We start from the raw sequence: 23,223 nt of genomic DNA, 5'->3' as shown, positions 1-23,223 counted from the left end.
CTCAAGTAATTCAGGACCCCACTCACGAGCGAGGCCACATTCTGGATCTTGTGTTTGTCTCTTGACCAGTGGACGAGTGATCTGGGAAGAGGGCATTTAGTCATCACGCCCCTGTCATGGTCAGATCACTCACTTCTCCAGCTTGACTTCCCTGGCGCTACTCCCCACCGCGGGGAGGCGGAACCAGATTATCCCAGATGGTTCCGCCCCAAGCGCCTGATGGAACCGGATAGGTTCCAGGCTGAGCTTGGGCCATTTCCTGCTGACCTGTCCCGCTCCCGGGCTGAGGACCTGGTAGCCGCATGGAATAGTGCGGCTGCCGGTGCCTTGGACCGGGTGGCGCCTTTGCGGCCTCTCCGACGGCCACGATCGACCCGGGCCCCCTGGTTTAACGGGGAGCTAAGGGCGATGAAACGCCTTAGGAGACGCCTGGAGAGTAAGTGGAGATCCTCCCGCTCCGAAGCTGACCGAACACAGGTAAGAGCCTACATAAGGACCTACCTTGTGGCAATAAGAGTGGCCAAACGTCAGTATTGTGCCACTCTTATAGCGTCCGCAGAGAACCGCCCTGCTGCCCTGTTTCGGGTGACCCGCTCCCTTCTGTCACAGGAGCAGCGGGACCCCCCATTGCAGGGCAGGGCAGAGGAATTTGGAGAGTTCCTGCAGGATAAAATCGATCATATCCGGAGAGGTTGGACCCACTCCAGTGCTCCAGTGGGGACGTCCGAGACTAGTCTTGAGAGACCATGCTGGGAGGAGTTTGACCCTGTTGTCATCAAAGATTTGGACAGGTTGCGCGGGCGACTGCAGGCCACCACATGTTTACTGGACCCGTGTCCCTCCTGGTTGGTGCTGGCCTCCTGGAAGGGCTCACGAGGCTGGCTACTGGGGCTGGTGAACGCTTCGTTGGGGGAGGGCCGGATGCCGGCCGCCCTGAAAGAGGCGGTGGTCAGGCCCCTGCTCAAGAAGCCTTCTCTGGACCCAAAGGAACTAGCAAATTATCGTCCTGTCTCCAACCTTCCTTTTTTAGCAAAGGTTGTTGAGAGTGTGGTGGCTCAGCAGTTTCCGCGTCACCTGGAGGAAGATGTTTATCTAGACCCGCGCCAGTCCGGCTTCCGACTCGGTCACAGCACGGAGACGGCCTTGGTCGCGTTGGTGGATGATCTCTGGAGGGCAAAGGATGAGGGTTGTTCCTCCATCCTTGTTCTATTAGATCTCTCAGCGGCCTTCGATACCATCGACCATGGTATCCTATTGCGCCGGCTGGAGGGGTTGGGGATTGGAGGCACCGTGCTACGCTGGTTCCACTCCTACCTCTCTGGCCGGACGCAATGTGTGTTGACGGGGGAGCAGAGGTCGACCGCAAGGCCCCTCATTTGTGGGGTCCCACAGGGGTCGATTCTCTCGCCTCTCTTGTTCAACATATATATGAAGCCGCTGGGCGAGATCATCCGTGGTTTTGGGGTGAGTTACCATCTGTACGCTGATGATACTCAGTTGTACATTTCCACCCCAAACCACCCCAACGAGGCTGTCGAAGTGATGACCCGATGTCTGGAAGCCGTACGGGTCTGGATGGATGACAGCAGGCTCAGGCTCAACCCCTCCAAGACAGAGTGGCTGTGGTTCCCGGCTTCCCGATTCAATCAGCATATTCCATCGCTGACCATCGGGGATGAGCAATTAGCCCCGGTGGAAGGGGCGCGCAACTTGGGCGTCCTCCTTGACGATCGGCTGACCTTAGAAGATCACGTGGCGACCGTGGCAAGGGGGGCGTTCCTCCAGGTTCGCCTCGTGCGCCAGTTGCGGCCCCTTTTGGACCGGGAGGCCTTGCGCACAGTCACTCACGCGCTGGTGACGTCCCGCCTGGACTACTGTAACGCTCTCTACATGGGGCTCCCCTTGAGGTGCGCCCGGAGACTGCAGTTGGTCCAGAATGCAGCCGCGCGGGTTATTATGGGGAGATCGAGATTCTCCCATATAACACCTATCCTGCGCGAGCTGCACTGGCTTCCTGTGGCCTACCGGGTGCGCTTCAAGGTACTGGTTACCATCTTCAAAGCGCTCCATGGCACAGGGCCTAGTTACCTGCGGGATCGCGTCCTGCCCCATACATCCCTGCGACCCACTCGCTCACACAGGGAGGGGCTACTCCGGGTGCCGTCCTCTAGAGAGTGCCTGGGGACGGTGCCCAGGAGTAGGGCCTTCTCTGTGGTGGGCCCTACCCTTTGGAATGACCTCCCCCCAGACATCCGGACAACAACCGATCTTCGCTCCTTCCGTATGAAGCTGAAGACCTACCTGTTTTGTCAAGCCGGCCTGGCATAACGTTACTATCTTGCCACCCCAGGTCATTTTACAATGGGAAATTTTGTTTTTAATATTTTTGGGGTTTTAAACTTTGTAAGTATGCTTATTTATGGACTTATTTTTACCTCCTCTGCACGATTTTATGGTGCTATCTTGATTATTGCTCTGTACGTCGCCCCGAGTCCCTGTGGGGAGAGGGGGCGACTAATAAGTTCAATAAAATAAATAAATAATAAATAAATAATTAATTGTTCTAACTGTCAGGAAGTTTCTCCTCAGTTCTAAGTTGCTTCTCTCCTTGATTAGTTTCCACTCATTGCTTCTGGTTCTACCCTCAGGTGCCTTGGAGAATAGTTTGACTCCCTCTTCTTTGTGGCAACCCCTGAGATATTGGAACACTGCTATCATGTCTCCCCTAGTCCTTCTTTCTGTTAAACTAGACATACCCAGTTCCTGCAACCGTTCTTCATATGTTTTAGTCTCCAGTCCCCTAATCATCTTTGTTGCTCTTCTCTGCACTCTTTCTAGAGTCTCCACATCTTTTCTACATCGTGGTGACCCAAACTGAATGCAGTATTCCAAGTGTGGCCTTATCAAGGCATTATACAGTGGTATTAACACTTCACATGATCTTGATTCTATCCCTCTGTTGATGCAGCCTAGGACTGTGTTGGCTTTTTTGGCAGCTGCTGCACACTGCTGGCTCTTTTTTAAATGGTTGTCCACTAGGACTCCAAGATCTCTTTAACAGTTACTAATGTTGAGCAAGGTACCACCTATACTGTATCTTTGCATTTCGTTTTTGTTGCCTAAATGTAGAACCTTACTCTTTTCACCATTGAATTTCATTTTATTAGACAGTGCCCAATGTTCAAGTTTGTCAAGAACCTTCTGTATCTTAAGCCTGTCTTCTGGAGTGTTGGCTATTCCTGCCAGCTTGGTGTCATCTGCAAATTTGATGGGTTCCCCATTTATTCCCTCATCCAAATCATTGATGAAGATGTTGAAGTGTACTGGGCTCAAAACAGAGCCTTGGGCGAGGGGTCTCTGCCGGCCGCCTTGAAAGAGGCGGTTGTGAGACCCTTACTCAAGAAGCCTTCCCTGGATCCAACGGAGCTAGCCAATTATCGTCCTGTCTCCAACCTTCCCTTTTTAGCGAAGGTTGTAGAGAGTGTGGTGGCCCAACAGTTCCCACGTCACCTGGAGGAAAATGATTATCTAGACCCGCGCCAGTCCGGCTTCCGACCCGGGCACAGCACGGAGATGGCCTTGGTCGCGTTGGTTGATGATCTCTGGAGGGCCAGAGATAGGGGTTGCTCCTCTATCCTGGTCCTATTAGATCTCTCAGCGGCTTTTGATACCATCGACCATGGTATCCTATTGCACCGACTGGAGGGGTTGGGGGTTAGGGGCACCGTTTTACGGTGGTTCAGCTCCTACCTCTCCGGCCGGACGCAACGTGTGTTGGCAGGGGAGCAGAGATCGACCCTGAGCCCCCTCACTTGTGGGGTGCCACAGGGGTCGGTTCTCTCGCCCCTCCTGTTCAACACATATATGAAGCCACTGGGCGAGATCATCCGTGGTTTTGGGGTGGGATATCATCTGTACGCTGATGATACTCAGCTGTACATTTCCACCCCGAACCACCCCAACGAGGCCGTCGAAATGATGTCCCGGTGTCTGGAAGCCGTACGGGTCTGGATGGATGACAACAGACTCAAACTCAACCCCTCCAAGACGGAGTGGCTGTGGCTTCCGGCACCCCGGTTCAACCAGTTGCTTCCATCTCTGGCCATCGGGGGCGTGCAACTGGCCCCCGTGGAGCGGGCGCGCAATTTGGGCGTCCTCCTGGATGCCCGGCTGTCCATGGACGACCATGTGACAGCCGTGGCAAGGGGGGCGTTCCACCAGGTCCGCCTGGTGCGCCAATTGCGCCCCCTATTGGACCGGGATGCCTTACGCACAGTCACTCATGCGCTGGTGATGTCTCGCCTGGACTACTGCAATGCTCTCTACATGGGGCTTCCCTTGAGATGCACTCGAAGACTACAGTTGGTCCAGAATGCGGCCGCGCGGGTGATTATGGGGAGTACTAGATACTCCCATGTAACACCTCTCCTGCGCGAGCTGCATTGGCTTCCTGTGGTCTATCGGGTCCGTTTCAAGGTTTTGATCACCATCTTCAAAGCGCTCCATGGCATAGGACCTAGCTACCTGCGGGATCGCATCCTGCCCCATACATCCCTACGACCAATTCGCTCGCACAGAGAGGGACTTCTCCGGGTGCCGTCCACTAAACAGTGTCAGAGGGCGACACCCAGGAGTAGGGCCTTCTCTATGATGGGCCCAGCCCTGTGGAATGACCTCCCCCTCGACATTAGGATTACCTCCGATCTCCGCTCCTTCCGTACAAAACTCAAGACCCACCTTTTTCAATTATCCAGCCTGGCTCAACCATAGTTCCATCTATTCCTCCTGACAGTCTTTTTAAATTCGTAATTTTTAAACTGGGGTATTTTATTGGCTAATAATTTTATTATTATTATTTTATGTATTTTATGATTATTACCTCCTTCCTATATGTGTATGTGTATGTGTATATGTATATATTTATCTGCTTTTTATTGTACACCGCCCCGAGTCCCTTGTGGAGAGCGAGCGGCTAACAAATCAAATAAATTCAAATTCAAATTCCACTGCATATTTCCCTCAATGTAGATGCAGTTCCATTGAGGACTACCCGTTGAGTGCGGTTGGTCAGCCAGTTACGAATCCCTCTGGTGGTGATGCTGTCTAACCCACATTCTTCTACTTTATCTAGTAGTAGGTTATGGTCTACCTTATCATGGATAAATGTTTTTGAAGGGAAGAAGTATTTAAAACCAAAAGCCAACCTGAAGCTTTTTAATGTTTTGATATACTATTAAAAAATTGGCTTGCTGGTCAAGGATTACCTCCTTCAGTGCCACAAAGCAATTGGCTACTAAAAAGCAAGGCCTTTGGCTGGGCTATAGAGCTCATATGGCATCGTATTTACCAATTTTTCCCTCAGCCCAATAACAGTTGGTCTTCTAGGACTCTCCTTCCTTTCCCTTGCCATCACTGTGGACAGGCTGCTCTTCAAGGTGTTGACCATCATTTTTAAGGCGCTCCATGGCACAGGACCTAGTTATTTGCGGGATCGTATCCTGCCCCATACATTCCTCCGGCCGATTTGCTCACACAGAGAGGGACTCCTCCGGGTGCCGTCCACTAGGCTGTGCCAGCGGACGACGCCTAGGGGAAGGGCCTTCTCTGTGATGGGCCCGACCCTCTGGAATGACCTCCCCCCGACATTAGAATGACTACGGATCTCCGCTCCTTCCGTCAGAAACTTAAAACCCACCTATTCCAGCTAGCCGGCTTGGCCTAATTCCACCTATCCCACCTCAGTCCTATTTCTAAATTTTTAAAGATTGGTTTTAAGGTCTGTTTTTTAATTTTTATAAATTGTACAGGGGCTGTTTAATCTGATTTTTACTTACGTGTATGATTGTTTGTATGTTTTAAATTTATGCCTGTACACCGCCCCGAGTCCCTCCGGGGAGAGGGGGCGGTCTAGAAATTTAATAAATTATTATTATTATTATTATTATTATTATTATTATTATTATTATTATTATTATTATTATTATTATTATTATTATTATTATTATTATTACAGCTTGTCCTGTGTGCGTATAAACCTGGTCCTTCCCAGAGACACTGAGGACAAATGGACCTTTCTTTCTAACACACAAAGATGGGCTCGCTAGATCAGAACTCCTCTCAGAAGAGAACAGTCCATTTCAACAATTTAAGTATAACTTCCAGGAAAGATTAAATGATAAGCAAATGCCTTAAAAGGAACAAATCACCTTTTCCTCTTTTTCTGTTTAACAGCTCCTGCTGGCTCTCCATGATTTTCCTCAGTGCTTCTTTGGCCACATCTCCTTCAAGCACTTCCCATGTGACATCTTTCTCTCGCAACTGTAATTTCCCATTATTTGCTTCTTGGGCTTTATCCAGTGCACCTTTGGCACTGCTCTTGAACAAGATGATACCCTGTATACAGAAATATAATTTGAATCACTGCAGGCAGCATCCAGCCATTTTAAGCCTCACAATGGGATATTTGCAATGGACAGTTTTCGGGGCAATAGGATAGCTCTGATCCACTGCTTCCAACCATCAGTCAGAAAATAGCATCTTCCTAGAGCTTTAAGCAACAGTGACTGCGAATTAAAAATCTTCTATAAGCTTCATCTTACTCAACGGAACTGAATATGTATAGAACTCATCTGGGGGACAGATAATTGTCTTAGGATAGTCTGTGACAAATGCAGAAAGCAGAAGCTGAAGAAAGCAACACACAATCTGCACATTTCTCCCTTATCCTTGATGATGACTACAAAAAGAAATTAGGAATATATTGGCAGGGAACAAATAGTTGCAGTGAGCAACTTATCTAGGACCTAGAATTTTTCCAGTCCATCATTGTTTAGCAAGCAGGAATGTCCTTGGTGTTCTGCAGTATTACTAGGAATTACTTCCCTACTGAATAGTTGAAAAATATATCAAGTTTTTCTCCATTAAGATTTTTGCCATTAACACGTGTTCTACCAGTAAATTGTAAGGGAGATGAACAAGAATAGTAAAAGAATCAGTGGCCCTTGCTTCAAATTATGCACACTGAGCCCTGAAAACAGAGCGCCATCTATCTGCTTAACATTTCATCATTTAGAAATATCACAGTAACCCTTCTGACCTCTTTTGCACCCCTGACAAAGTCTATCCACTTGATTTCACCATGATTTGAAAAAACAGCATGGAGGTCTTCTCGACAAGTATGATCTTCCAAGTCACCAAAAAACTTCAGCAGGCATCCCTCTTTCTCTGCCAGATATTTCTTTTGAATACAAAAAAAGGAAAGAATGTTTAAGATGCTTGTTTATGTCCTAGATGATTTACTGGACTTCAGTAAAAAAAAGACTGCCATAATCAGATCTTTCCATAATTTAATCAATAGAGATCTATCCAATAAAGAAGCATACCCAAGGAACCATCTTGTCCCAGCTGAACTGACCTGTCCCACCAGGTCAGCCAGGGATTGTTATGTTACAGACCCCTTTTGTTAAAGAATGTTGATTTTATGGGAGCTAGGAAAAGTGCTTTTTCGGCTGTGGTTCTCATCCTATAGAACTGTAATGGCGAACCTATGGCACGAATGCCAGAACTGGCACATAGAGCCTTCTTTGGGCACCAGCTGCTCTTAATTAATTTAATTTTTAATTAATTTATTAAATTTCTAGACCGCCCCCTCTCCCCGGAGGGACTCTTCTGGTTTCCGGTGCACACTGAGTAAGACAGCTGATCATTGTGTGTGCCGATGCCTGGAAACCCGAAGACCAGCTGGCCAGTGCACATGCACTCCAGCTTTCTGGCACTCCAGCACACACGAAGACCAGCTGGGCAGTGGGCGGTGCATGCATGCACACCAGCCAGATGGTCTTCGGGGTTTCTGGGGCACGCACACACGTTCGTTTGGGCACTCGGGTGTCGGAAAGGTTCGGCATCACTGCTATAGAACATCATGCCCTGGGAGGTAAAGCTGGCTCCCACTATTTCAGCTTTCTGGAAGAACGTGAAAACCCGGCTTTGCCAAATGGCATGGGGATCGAAGAGCGGCACAACACCCTGGGGCTGCTCCCACCATTTTTAAAATTGTCTTTTAAATGTTGCTCTCCTTTTATTTTTCACACCTTTTTAATTCTTTTTTAAACTATTTCCTTTATAGGGTTTTATTTAGAAACTGACCGTTCGGATAGTAGATGGGTGGTATCTAAATTTGATCCCTTACCAAGCGAGATGAATGCTAGGGACCTACTGTTCTACCTGCTGGGAAAGTGGCCTGCGGGTGTGTGGAAGTAGATTCTCATAGAGCTGGTTCATTTCTCCAGACATTCCACACCCCAAATCCCATAGAAGATAGTAGGAGCAACCCTGGTTTGTTCTACAGTGCTTTTCTGAATATTCCCATTGCCCATAATTTTGATTCAGCATAGCTGTTTTCTCTAGGTGATACGCTTCATCTTTGCTTGATAATGAAAACAAAATACTGTATGCAGAATATCCATTGAAGTAACACTGTATTCATCCCATGAGGATTCAGCAATATCCAGCTGACCCAGAGAGGGCTGGAAATTCTGTCTGTTTCTGGCACACTCGTGCCAGCCCTAGCGTTGCTGGACCTGCCACTCTTTTTGCGGCCACCATTAAGAGAAGGGGCGTGGTAGCTAGGGTTTGAGGGAGCAGCCTCCGCGAGGCCGTTCCGCATAGATGGCAGGAGCATGTGGGGCACGTTGAGCATGCCCCCCCTTTGCCTCCCCCCCCAGTAACTGGCAGGGACCAGCTGCCCCAGGTGTTTAAATATTTTAGGGGAGGGCTTATTTTAGCAAATGCACTCAAAAGTCCAATTGGGCTTATTATCCAGGGAGATCTTATTTTCAGAGAAACAGGGTAACAGCCTTTGCAGACGATTTGGTTGCCTTTGTCAGGACAGCCTTCTCCAGGGAATGAATGAGCCAAAAACTCAGGACTGCTCCTAAGTTTCATATACTTCGTTAGATTCATCCTAAGCCCAGTAAAAAGCCTCTATGGGCCTATTTCTAAAAGAAAATAATATCTATCGAGGTTCACATCCATCCTTTATTGGGAGAATTGCACTGGGCACCTCCTGAGGGGTATATGTTTTAGAATTGAGCCTGGTAAATACATAACCATTAAAGGCAGTTGATTTGAAGTATCCAGCTGACATTTTCCCATTTGCCTTATTATTTTTATTATTATTTTCAAGCCTTAGTTTCAGGAGATCAGATTGTCTAAGCAATTTCCTCTTTATTTTACCACTGTAGCCTAAATTGTAGCCACCAAAGTGTGGGAAAACGTAGCCACCACCAGAATGGATCATACAGTCAGTGAAATCAAAGGGAATGTACCATTTCACTTTCTTCAGCTTCCTTCTGTTTCTCTTTTTTCTTCCTGTTATAAAAAGAAGGAAAAGTCACTTTGTGCCCGAAAACTCGGGCACAAAAGCCGAGTGTTGATTTTCAAAGTTGACATTGCCACTTACAGTTTAGCCTTTGCTTTTGCTTCCAGTTTATTCCTTTTCTTCTCATCATTCTTTTTGGCAAAGTAATCTTCCCTGCACAGAATATAATCCAGTTTTAAGTATATGCATTTGGGATTACGACTGAAAAGTACCAAAGCACTATGAAATCTTCAGGCCACGATTTGAAAACATTAACCAGCATTAACACCTAAACTCAGCTTAGTTGGCAACTAGTGCCAATTGCTAGTGACAGTCTGACCTTAACCTGCAAATAAAATAAGAAAGTACTCAATAAATCCCAAAGGATGCTTTTTCAAGAGGCAACTGGACTTTCTGGTTTGAAGACTTTAGCTTCTTGGATGAGAAGCGAAACATCTTCGAAGACAAACCAGAAAATCCATGACTGGATGACTGAGAATCTCCAGAGACATTTACTTACTAAATCCTTGTTCAGTAAATGATTCTGACCCAGAGTAATTTGTTCATTCAAGACCCCCACGTGCCATGAATCTGCTATAAAGATTAAAAAATAAAAAAGTAATATATAAAAGGAAATTGGAGAGATTTTATGACCTCAGCTAATTCAAAGCCTCTCAGTTTAGATCTTCTCCTTTTACCCAATTCTAGTTAGAGATGAGAAGGTCCGAAAGGGACCTTCAGGAGGCTTCCCTGAAGGCTCCGGAGGATGAAAAATGACCCAACAGACAAACCGCAAGCCACTTCCGGTATGCTCATAGGGCCGTTTTTAGTCCTCCGGAGCCTTCAGAAAAGCCTCCTGAAGGTCCCTGAAGGTTCTGGAGGACTAAAAACGGCCCTACGAGCAAACCAGTTGTTTTTCATCCTCTGGAGCCTTCAGGGAAGCCTCCTGAAGGTCCCTGAAGGCTCCGGAGGATTAAAAACAGCCCTACGAGCAAACCGGAAGTTTGTTCCTGAACTTCCTGTTTGCCCGTAGGGCCAATTTTTGGGGCTCCAGAGGCTTCAGGGAAGCTCCTGAAGCCTCCAGAGGGCCTTTGGAGGGGGGGGCTGTTTTCTCACTCCCCAAGCTCCTATAAAGCCTCTGGAGCCTGGGGAGGGTTAAAAAAGCATGCAAAAAATGGGGTGTCACGCCTGTAATGCGTGCATGCCCGCTGGGGGATGTCACGCATTGTATTATAGGTGCGGCATGCCTGCGCACGACCCCCTGCGCTCCCCCCGCTTATGGGACACGAGCCAAAAAAGGTTCACCATCGCTGCTCTAGTGTAATATAACAACACATATTTTATGTATACTTGGTGGAAAGAAAGGAGGTTCAGAGGCAAAATGTGTTCTTTAAGCTTTGCAGAAATGTATGGCACCCATTGTACCCGCTAAATCCCCTTCCCCAAAATCAAGATCCTCCTCTTTGTACCTTCAGGTCAAAACTACCTATTTCTTTCTTCAAAACTTTGTCTAAATGAAAATTCTTGGGCCCCACAAGTCTATTGGTTTTTCTCTTCCATCTGGTTTTTTTAATTTGTTTAAAGGGGGTGGCGCTACAATGTTCTCCATACAACACTCTTCTGGAAAGCGCTGAAGACATGGTTTTGCCAGTGGGCCTGGGGAACCCAGAGAGGGATGGAGCCCATTAAATGTCTTATATGTGTGTCACAGGGATGGGGAGCTATTAGTTTATTAATTTAATATTTTTATTATTTTATTATTTTCCTTTTATCATTTTTATAAATGTTTTTATATTTGTGTAAGCCACCTTGAGTCTCTATGGGTGAGTAGGCAGCAATATAAATTTTCTAAAATAAATAACCAGAAAGGGCTGTAACACCATAGAATCAATGTCCCTGTGTCTTCTTCTGAGGCCAGGAAAAAAACGAATTGTGGGAAGAAAAAATATATAAATCCCATGCAATAAAATAATAAGAAAAATAGCAAGATTTTAAAAACAAGTCTTGAAGACAAAAAGTAGGTCATTCATCTGAAGACTTGCACAAAGCTCATATCAAAATCCAAATGCAGAACTGAAGTGATACTTACTTGAAGAGCACAATCAGCTCTGTGTCCTTATATCTTTGGTTTGGCGTCCCAATGAACTCCTTGGCAGATTCAACAGTGTCAAATACTGCAAAGATGGATCCCTGGAGGAAGGAAAAATAGAACTGAATCTCATCTTGTGATCCAATACCACCTTAGGAAATTTAGAGTTAACAGAATTCTGTTCGAAGGTTATTACCTTAAATGTTTTCTGAAGTGTTCTCCTCATCTGAATGTTTTCTACTTTGCCTTTACTATCCAGCCATTCTTTGATATCATCTAAAGTTGCATCTAATGGAAAACCTTTCTGAAAAATAAAAAGTTTAAATAATTCTCTTATTTAAGTTCAGTGTTTTACAGATCTGCGCAGGGCAGGGAAAAAAAAGTTCCATTGTTATATGGAAGCAATAAGTGCTTTTAATGTGGTTTGCTCCTCCATAATCAATTACTGAGTTTGTGTGTAAATAATTAACACAAAGCAGAAACCATACAACTTACAGCAAAGGCTTCAGATTTAAATAAAACTCATGGCTTAGAAAAATAAGACTTTCAACAACAATAGTAAATACTTTATACTGAAGACCAAGAGAGCTCTGCTTCATAGGGAAAATAGATGAAAAACATATTATTTGTATCTTACTACGTAGAACAGGGGTCTCCAACTCCCGGTCTGTGGACTGCCCCCAGGCTGTGGCATGCAAGAAACCGCTCTGCGCAAACAAGCAAAGCCTTATCCATGGGATGCAAGCAGCACACGGAACCACACCCTCACCAGTCCATGGAGAAACCTTTCTCCATGAAACTTGTCCCTGGTGCCCAAAAAGTTGGGGGCCGCTCTACTAGAAGGTGCACCTTTCTTAAAGATGGGGAAATGGGCTGAAAAACTTTAAATCAGGCAAACGGTGGTGAAAAGGTACTATGGTACCTATGTCAAGAAGTGAAAATGGTTATTTGTAATAACGTACTTCTCACCACTTTCTTAAGAGGGGGATGAGAGCTGGTTAAGGTAAGAGAAACATTAAAAAGTTGAATATGGGAGAAATGGAATGCTTAATAAACATGTGTTATCAACCAGGAAGAGATAAGGTCAAAATGAATGATGGATGAAGGAATGCAGAGTGAGTACAAAAATAGTTTGAGATATTTTGTTCAGCTGGAGAAAATGAAAGAAGATCAAAATCCAACCAAACAAGCAGATGAAATAGGAAGGGGTCATGAGGAAGGGGAAGACTAAGAAAGAATGATTAGAATTGATGGAATCCTCAAAAAAAGCAAGATGAGGTTTAAAGAACAAAAGTCAATATATAAAGCAGTGTATGAAAGGGAAAGCAAAGGTACATTACAACAACAGAAAGGTATAGAAAGAGATAGTGAATAGGGTCAGTAAAAAAATTAATTTAGCGATGTTTCCTTTTCTTATGTTAAGCCGTAAGTCCTCACTCCTTCTCTACTTTATATACTTACCCTGCAAGGAACAGCATGATAGGTATGTATCTAAATATGCCTACATCAAACAAAACTATTTGAATCCTTTTTCTATTATATAATAGAGAAGCCCAGAAAAATAAGAATTTCTTTTCAGAGTGATTTTTAAATTATGACTGTGGTAATGATAAACAGAATTCTTGAGAATCTGAGATCAAAACACAGTACATTCTTTGCTGAAACATAGGACTGCTTTGTGATATGTAGTAAATTATCAGGAGTCATGCAAGTTACTGAAAAAGCAAAGGAGTATATTCTCAATTTATAGGGGGCTTCACCACACATCAACTAAATAGAATTTGGAATCCTTTGCATGTTCTTGGGGCCATTAAACAGGAAACCCTGATGGAAAAGGCAGAGTCAATCATATCAAACCTGAAATTCACAATACCTTATACCACCATTCCACTTACAATATATATAGATCTGCTTTTAATTGCATTCTTATATTGTTCAGTAACTTCAGGCAACGGTTTGTCTGGAGATCTTCGGATTTTAGTCTTATCTTCACTAACTTCCATAAGTTCGGTCTTCGATTTCTTTAAGGCCCCAACTATTACATCAAAGTCTTTCGTAAGGCGATTTAGCCTACAAAATGGAAGATAAAGAAGTTGTTTTTATTATATTATTTTTGTTGCCTCAGTCAAATGTCTTCTGACAATCACACATCTTCTGACATTTAAATGGAATGTGTGCAATCTCTGCAATTAATCCTCTCAACGAGGGTAGGTGGCTGGATAGTAAAGGCAAAGTAGAAAACATTCAGATGAGGAGAATAGTAGTACCACCCTCCCTCACACAACTTTTTCAGCAGTATATTCCAACAACCTTACAAAAACCTCTTCGCTTCCCAGATGGCAAGGTCCTGAAAGAAGAATATTAGCTTTTAACCATTTCTCACTCCCTTTGATGATTTTTAAATGTAAACATTTCTCAGGGGGTTTTCAAATCACATCTCCATGTGTCTTTCACATTAGCAGTAAATAGCCTCTGCCAAATTCTGGGAGGAGAGCCAAGTTCTCACAGGAGGATAGTATAAGCTCCAGAGCTCGTAACATCAGCCAGCAACCCCCACTACACCAGAATGTTCCACCAACTTCAAGGTCAGGTCCCGATAAGCATGGGAGGCATTAATGCCCTTGATTTAACTGAAGACATAGGCATCAGCCAACCCTACGGAAGATAAGGAAGAACTAGCCCTCTCTACATAAGACCAGGAAACCATCACATGCAAACCTGAGGCAGTTAAGTCAATGCTTCGGTCAGAGACTGCTGAAACTGAATCTCTTAAAACTTTACCACCCTCTAGCTGTCCTGTTGAAAAGCTGACAAGTTCATTTCCTGAGGGCCTAACACAGCGATGGCGAAACTTTTTTGGCTCGCGTGCCATAAGTGGGGGGAGCGCAGGGGGGTCATGTGCGGGCGTGCTGCACCCATAATGCAATGCGCGACCCCCCCAGTGCACATGCACACACTGTAGGCACAACCCCCCATTTTTTGCATGCTTTTCTCACCCTCCCCAGGCTCCAGAGGCTTTATAGGAGCCTGGGGAGGGCAAAAACAGCCTCCCCCGCCCCCCCCCCAGAAGCCCTACGGAGCTTCGGGGACCTTCAGGAGGCTTTTTTTGCGCTCCAGAGGCTTCAGGGAAGCTCATGAAGCCTCCAGAGGGCCCCCAGGGGAGGCTGTTTTTGCCCTCCCCAGGCTCCTATAAAGCCTCTGGAGCCTGGGGAGGGAGAAAAATGGCTTTAAAAAAGGGTGAATTCAGCTGGCCAGCGCGCGCATGCGCGCTCGCCAGCTAACAGAGCAGCGCCTCACGTGCCCTGACAAATGGCTCCATGTGCCACCTGTGGCACGCGTGCCATAGGTTCGCCATCACTGGCCTAACACTTCCACAAAACAAAACAAAAAGGCGCTCCAGCCCAAAATTCATCCAAACAGATGAAAGGAATACCAAGCTGATTGATGGGACACCCCACCTCTTTAGAACGCTCCAGATGTTCACCCGCAGGTGGTATTTCCTCACAAATGGACTTTAAAGAGCAGACCAGTGAAAATTATTGCCACACTTGTCTCAGCAGGGACGTGATTCTATTCCTCTAATGAATACCCCATATCTTGTTATTCTTCCTTACCAATGAACCCCTTTTCAAAGCAGCCCTGAACATCTTCAACCTACTGGTTCTTATCCCCAGTTTGGACTTACTTGTTCTGCCCATGAAATGTCCCTCGTGGGAATTGACCCAGACTCAGGATAGTGGCCACTTAACTGGCATTAGGAGGTCTGCTCTCCATCTTCTTTCTAAATCCATAATCTACTCATCCCAAGTGTTGTTTTGTCTGAGCACTTATCCAGAAACAGCACTGTTTGTTTTGTTTTATTGGATTTATATGCCGCCCTTCTCCCAAAGGACTCAGGGCGGCTATTTTATCTCAGGCGCTTGAGGCAAACGTGAGGCTCTATGCTTGTACAACCATTTATTTCAGGATCTAACTGACGCGAGCACCAACGATCGCTCTGACAGCTCTTTTATACCCTGAGCTGTCAGAGCCACAACCAATAGAATTCTTCAAAACTTGCCCGCCTTTAACTAAACTCCATTGGCCCAAACACTGATTGATTGACAGGGAAGGCGGCCACGTACATACGTGACAGCGGCGTACAGCATTAAAAAACACATATCACAAAACTTAAAAGGAAATTAGAAACAATCCAAGAAACAAACCGAATTACAAACCAAAGCACTCTAAGAGAACCAGCAAACCATTGACAACTACAGATAGTCCTTAACTAACAAACAGTTCATTTAGTGACCGTTCAAAGTTACATCACTGAAAAAAGTAACGTAAGACCATTCTTCACACTTGTGACTATTGCAGCATCCCCTTGGTCATGGGATCAAAATTCAGACACATGGCAACTGATTCATATTTAAGACCTTTGCAGTGTCCTGGGATCACATGATCCCCTTTTACAACCTTCTGATAAGCAAAGTCAATGGGGAAGCCAGATTCACTTAACAACCGTGCTAATAACTGAAAAACTGCCGTGAATCACTTAACAACTGTAGCAAGAAAGGTTGCAAAATGAGGGAAAACTCACTTAACAAATGTCACACTTAGCAACATACATTTTGGGCACAGTTGTGGTCATAAGTTGAAAAAAAGTTGAGAACTACCTGTATATCCTATTAATGATCTGTCATTTCTTGGAACACAGCTGAATGGTCTCCAAAACAAGCAAACCCAGACTTTTTAGGGTATCTGTCCAAATCTGATATTATCTTTTGTGCGGGAGACTTGGATGTTGGGGGGATTCTCAATCCCTAATTATTTTTCTCTGCTAGAGGTGGCAAACCTGGTGGGGAGGGGGTGCTCAGTTTGTTTATAGCTTCTAATTTATGTGTCCATGTTGTAAACCAATCACGAACGTAAATTACACTAGAATATTTGATAGACAAGAAAGGTCCAGTTTAAAGAAATTCATGGATTGACATTTTGTTGCCTCTTTTCTATTACCATCAACTTTCCCCAGAATTAAATCATTCACTTTTTAACTAGCAGCCTTCTGCATCCTACTTCAATTTCTTCCAGAAAGCCCCGTTCCCTCCATAGGTTTCCTTAAATAGGCTTTAATATCAAAATCACAGAAGTAAAAACCTATACTTTTATGTGAAGCAATAGAAGCACATACAACTTTTGAGATTTAAAAAGTCAGACTTCTGTATTTATGATTGTAGAAATATGAGAAATATATCAAATTTAGATTATTTTCCCATGCCATGTAAAAACCCACTCAGTATTTCCTTAAGTCCTGAAAGATCACACAGTGTTGAAATAGAATAAAACAGAATCCTTAATAAATGTCCTCAATCCATGCAGGGAGAAAAGCTATGCATGTGTATGCAAAAAAAAAAAAAGCAGAACAAAAATCTGCTTTAACAAGTATTCCCCTCTGTGGGTGTAATTATTTTTAAGGAGAAAAGCCACAGGAGATATATGGCCAGATATTTCAAATTACGCTGCAGAACATCACACGCAAATTAAAAACTGCCAATTTTCATTATTATGGCAACTAATAAACATGAATCTGTAAATAATCAAACGTACACAATAAAAAGTGCTATTTTTCACAGAGATTTAAAATCAAATCTAGTCTAGGACACAGGTTTCCTATAAAATAGGAGAAGTTCTTCTTTTTGTTATGAAACTATGAGCCCACTATTAGTATTACCTGTTGAATTTGATTATTGTTTCTAAAGTCACCCAGCCATCATCCGATTTGATCTTCTCTTGAAGAAACTTGTCCCGGGGTAAATTGTGGTCACCAAAGTAGTACTGTGGAAATAAATAAGAATAATACAAACATCAGAACCCAAAATATGATACTCTACTCATTGCTTCATTTATTCTGTTCCAGTTCCCTTACTGCAAAAGCTTTCATTGGATCTTTTGCCTGTCCCAGTTGGTCCTCACTCACTAAGAACTCATTTAAAGTTACGACGGCACTGAAAAAGGAGACTTACGATCCTTCCGCAAAGGTGCAACTGCCACAGGATCATGAGTCAAGCACTTGGCAGCTGGTTAGCGTTTATGATGGTCACCGTGTCATGTGACTGCCATTTATGCCTGTCACTGCTGGCTCCTAACAAGCAAAATCAATGGGGAAGCCAGCAGGAAGTTGCAAGTCACTGTCCTATGACACCACACTTAAGGACCCACCGTGATTCAAGTAAAGACCACCGCCAAAACTGATGTCATATGTAGGTGCGGTCATGTAATGTTTCACTTAACAATCATACCATTTAGTGACAAGAGCTACAGGTGCCCAATTGCGGTCAGTACTCTGGGCAAATTTAAAAATTCATGTTCTTCTTAAAATATAAACAACAGCATGAAGCAGTTATGCTAATGATTATTTTATATTATAAAGCAGGAGTTCCCAACTCCTGGGCTAAGGCCAGTTCAGAGTGGGCTGCATACCTGGTGAACAGGCGTACATGCACGCCAGCCCACCACTTGCACGAGCCAGTTCCCCTCTCCCCTCCCGGCTGCCAAACCATTAAGGTTGGGGATTACTGTTATAAAGCACTACTAGAAGACTTAAACATGGTAATAAGTATGAAAATAACAACTTGAGCTATATTATCAATTCCATTTTTTTAAAACGGAAAATTCTGATTTGAGATTGAATCCAACAGAGTGTCACCTCTGATCAATTAGTGCATACATTTACAATTTTACTATAGGGTAGCCTTTATAGTAGTTTAGCTGTAGTGTAGATCAATCTGCTCCAGTCTAATATACTTCAGATATATTGGATTATATGCCCTATTATCCAAAGCCTTACATTTGCACATTATATTAATATGCATACTAGAAGTATTCATACCTCAATTTGTTGACAAACCTTCTTTTCCAAATCGGACATATTTTCACTATCTCCGTTTTCAGCCATTTTCGCTTCCTGCAATCAAAGCAATATTTAGAAACACTGCACATTCAAACCATTAAGATCCCTGTTTTTTAGTATATCTTTAATCTTTTAGAAGGATATTTTTCACTCTATCTGCATTGCTCAAACCAGGCACATTGAAGAGAATAATTGAAACTAAAAATGAGAATAGCCTTGTATATAAAATTAGACACTGTCACACAAGAATAATCAGTTTGCTGATCCAGGAAAGTATGAACCCACTGGTTAAATATAAATGTGCTGCATGACAAATGTAATCATTTGTTAATCTGACTTCTAGAGTAGCCTATAAAGATAAAGCACATATGTGCTAGTCATTCCCGATTCTAGGGGGTAGTGCTCATCTCCGTTTCAAAGCCGAAGAGCCAGAGCTGTCCGAAGACATCTTCGTGGTCATGTGGCAGGTATGACTAAACGCTGAAGGAGCATGGAACACTGTTACCTTCCCACCAAAGGTGGTTCCTATTTTTTTACTTGTACTGTAACATGCTTTTGAACTGCTAGGTTGGCAGAAGCTGGGACAAGCAACAGGACACAGCATTACACAGCACTACAGAGTGGCTACAAAGTGGCCTAAATGTCTATAATTATTGCAAATTAGATGTATTAAAAGAAAAAGGCAGAAACTCAACAGGTTTTTAATTTTTTTTCTACTTTTCAGTATTTTAACTGTTGTTAAATTTGCTTGTTTATATATTTTTTCACTAACATGTATATATAATGTCAACAAATATCTCACTTAACAACAGAAATTTTGTTGGGCTCAATTATGGTTGTAAATTGAGGACTACCTGTACAACAAATACTTTCAAGGTGAAATTTAGTAGTTTTTTTCTACTCAACTTTTTACTCAACTACTAAAAAAAAGCCAAGTAATTTTATGCTTGTAATATTGACATCCTAAACTGTAACAAATAATTGATATAGCATTTAGACTAGAAAAGAGAAAAATATTCTAAGCTATCTAAACAATAGAATATGAATTGTCTTTAATGATAGTCTATAAACCTCACTGTATTGAAACAATGCAATGTTATCAAGGTTTATAACATAATAAAATGAAAAGGGAGAAAGGGAGAAAATGGTATCCAGCAGGTCTGGTGCTGGAGCAAAACTGATCTCAGGATCAAACAATTTGTTATGACAGAGGAGGTCCTAATTCTTATCCAAATCTGACTACCGAATTAGCAGGGTTTTCCAAAAGATCGGAAAAGCAGGCAGACAAATTTTAGAGGCAATGATCTGTTAGCTGTCTTGGAATCAATTCTCAATAGAACTAGTCCTCAAAAGGTGATCACATGACTCAGGGGCACTGCAACCGTCATAAACATGAGTCACTTGTCTGGGATCCAAATGTATATCACCTAACCATGGGGATGCTTCAATGATTGTAAGTGTAAAAAATGGTCATAAGTCACTTTTTCAGTGCTGTTATGACTTCAAACAATCACTAAATGAACTGTTGTAAGTCGATAACAGTTAAGTAGTTTACAAGTGTAAACCAGAGGTGGTATTCAGCCGGTTTGGATCGGTTCACCCAAACCAGCAGTGGAAATCGCGGGTGGGCCTGCCCATCTGCCCCAGTTCTATGCTATCCTATCTAGGAACATTTTCAAGCCGTGTGCATGCATGCAAGCCGCCCACGCAAGCAAAGCGCATGCACGGACAACCGTATACATGCATCGATGGCTTTTGTGAAGCCGTGCGCGCTCACATTTGCGAACCGGTAGTGAAAGTAAGCGAATACCACCCTTGGTGTAAACTACCTGTAGTTTACACTATCTGGGGAGGAAAGCTGTAATTGGTGAATGTACATATTTATTTGTTCATTGTATATCTTTCTTTTCTGCCAAGAGTTCAAGGAAGCTTACACAGCACTCCTTCCTCCATGGTTCTCTACTCAACCCCATGGGATAAACTGGGTTGAGAGAAAGCAACTGCCCCCAAATCTTTCAATCAGTTTCCGTGGCTGAGGGTGGACTTGAACCACAGACATAATCAGAGCCATAACCATCATACCACAGTAGTTACAATATATGTTGCATGCAGAATACAATCTTAGATAAAATTGTGTATTAACATACTTGCTGAAGAATTCTGGATTAACCAACAGTTCCAAGGTATCTACTTAAGCTCACTATCTACCATGAATTAGTCATCTCGCCTTAATATCTTATAATGACCAGGTTTGATTGTGTTTGTCATAGAATAAGATAGGTAAAGATAATCTAACCATACCTTCAAACTTAGCATTCAGATGCAATGTGAATGTGGAGTAAATAAAGTCATTTAAAGTTGAATTTAACTCACTTAAACCACTGCTACATGGATATATCCATGTTTTCTGGCAGAAGTAAAATGTTTGCCATTGCCAACTTCTGGGATTTTTAAAAAAAACTTCTGAAGCTGTGGGATTTCTAGGTGACTTCCATCCAAATACTAACCAAGTTTGCAGCCTATTTAGCTTTTTGCAAGTCTGTTAAGTGTCACCATCGCACTGTAACTAGCTGCCAACTATTGAACTGAACTTGCTTGTGAAAATATGCTAAAAGGGAAAATGTTTAGAAATAGTGCAAAAAAAAATGGAAGCAGCATAGTTTCCCTTACAAAACTGGATAAATAGAATGTCATATTTTTTTATTAAGACTTATCCCATCTCTGATCAATATTAATCTAACTAGTACAAAAAGCACGGTTTTCACTTTCCTGGAGGACAGCAAAAAGATAATTAATCACTATTTTTAGATCCATTAAAATTTTAATTTACCAAATGCTATTCAATTTAAAATAAATTAACTCTTTAGTAGCTATATTTGAAGCAATTTAGAATTCAACTAATATACTAAAAAGCTTGGTTCATAATTTATTTATTTGCTTTCTCTAATCATGTTATGAATACAGTACCTCTTTTTTTTGTATTAGCAATCATGCCATTCCATTTCAAATCCAGCCTTGCAAGCTTTATAAATTTGAAACTAAAAGCTGATAAAAAATGAATTCTATTCCTAATTAAGCAGCAAATTTGTTCCTTTTTTCCTTCTAAAAGACTCTTTTCCTCTGTCAAATATTTCAGCTAGAACCAAGGGGATATTGATTTTTCCAAGAGAAAAACAGCAGCTTATCCATTCTCCCAAGTCCCTTAAGCAAAACTCAAGTGTCTGATCAAATGATTTCGGCCAGAAAAACCAAATGAAGATTTGTTCCACCCAAGAGAACACTGAATGGACAGCCCTCAAAATGAATGAAATGGGCCCAGCAGGAGTAACTGTACAATGTACAAATCACACCCAGCAATTTATTTATTATTTTTATGAATTATCACAATCCTAAAGGACTCTTGGTAGTTCACAAGTATCATCTGTTCAGTTTTCATGTCACCTGTATAAACCAGGCATCATGGCTTGTAAACTATGGTCTAAGTGTACGGTATAAACTCCCTTATTCAATAAACTATGACCCTCCATGAGATGAGAAGCCAACTCATCCCAGCATAACTTGTAATCATACATATATTTATTAACCTCTTTGAACAATGAAGCTTGGACCGCAAAGCTGGATTCAGACTTTCCTTATTTATAAAAGGTATATCATAACTTTCTAAGAATAAGCCCATCATTGTTTATAAAACAGGTGTTAAATTACGTTGTTTAATATTCAAGTGTATAGGAAGACAAAGAATAGAGAAACAGAATGCCAAACATATCCACATTAACAGAATGTCAGTTTAGCATCTGTTGAGTTGCGTTTCTATAAATTTAAAATACTATGGTATTAATTCAAATCTTTACTTTGATCAGACCAGTATAGAATTTAGAACTACAACCATTTCAGTAATAATGAAAACTATAAGATATTTTAAAAAAAATACTGAAAAGCTAGGATTACTCAATTTAATTTTATATCACTATACATGTTCCTTTGAACTATATATCAACATCAGAGCTTTGATTCTCACAGAGGAAGCAACCTGGATCTTGATTAAACCATTTAAAGCTTTGGGTCTTCCATAGGAATAGCATCCTTCTTTTCCACAGGGTGGAATAGTACGTATTTAATCCACCCCTATATTGTTTGTTAGATTTATAACTTGCCTTTCGATCAGGAACTCAATAACCCAATAACTTGCTACTCTCAACTTAAGTCTACTCAGAGGATCTCCTCACGATGAGTCCTGTCTGATGGTTGTTGCCCTACAAAGAATTTATATGCAGACTTTTTTCATATTTTTCTATTGAATTAGTGAATAACTAATATCTGCTGATATTATACTATTGTTTTTATTGTTGTGTGGCCTTATCATTGTTTTAATTGAAACCATATTCAGAAATCTGCTATCCAACCTATGTTTTGAAGCAAATTACTAATTACTTCCAATGTAAGTTGGATCTTCAGAGGCAGCAGATGGCAGAGAAAATTCTACAGATGACACAAGACTTTTAATACAGTTTCTGAAAACTCTTGTTAAAATAATCCTGCATACCAAACAGAAAAAATCTAGAAAAACATTCCCCAGCTTACTGTCCAATGTACAATTACAGTTCCCAGAATTCACCTACCAGTTAGCTCCAAAGATTATTTCAAGGTTCCAAGTTTGGTACCCACCAGTTACCCTAAGAAAAATCATTTAACAGAATAATTGTTAGAATCATTGTTAGAGAAAGTCTGTTACTAACTCCTGCTCATTTTATAATAAACCCTCTACATCTTACTACCACTTCTATTTTACTCAAAATTGAAAAAGGGAGAGAAGTCAGCACTTAGAGAAGCTGCTACTCTACTATTCTCTTACAACTATGTGCATTTTAAGTAAGGGATGCATCT

General features: G+C 42.5%; 1 protein-coding gene across 3 annotated transcripts in view; it reads right to left on the bottom strand.

The window, feature by feature from the left end:
• SSB (small RNA binding exonuclease protection factor La) overlaps positions 1-23,223 on the bottom strand; it is a 31,310-nt gene that overhangs the window by 7,116 nt on the left and 971 nt on the right. For all 3 annotated transcript variants that reach the window (XM_081935230.1, XM_081935231.1, XM_081935232.1), the window contains exons 2-11: positions 22,959-23,012; positions 18,319-18,393; positions 17,161-17,264; positions 13,343-13,517; positions 11,644-11,751; positions 11,448-11,548; positions 9,461-9,532; positions 9,327-9,369; positions 7,097-7,237; positions 6,207-6,393 (exon numbers count right to left, since the gene is read on the bottom strand). In XM_081935230.1, coding sequence (XP_081791356.1) covers positions 6,207-6,393; positions 7,097-7,237; positions 9,327-9,369; positions 9,461-9,532; positions 11,448-11,548; positions 11,644-11,751; positions 13,343-13,517; positions 17,161-17,264; positions 18,319-18,384 — 997 coding nt within the window. In that variant the 5' untranslated portion in view covers positions 18,385-18,393; positions 22,959-23,012. The remainder of the gene's footprint in view (positions 1-6,206; positions 6,394-7,096; positions 7,238-9,326; positions 9,370-9,460; positions 9,533-11,447; positions 11,549-11,643; positions 11,752-13,342; positions 13,518-17,160; positions 17,265-18,318; positions 18,394-22,958; positions 23,013-23,223) is intronic.

The sequence above is a fragment of the Natrix helvetica genome (assembly GCF_964273705.1).
Source record: "Natrix helvetica genome assembly, chromosome: 1".
Taxonomy (NCBI): domain Eukaryota; kingdom Metazoa; phylum Chordata; class Lepidosauria; order Squamata; family Natricidae; genus Natrix; species Natrix helvetica.
This window is presented reverse-complemented; position numbering and strand designations above follow the sequence as displayed.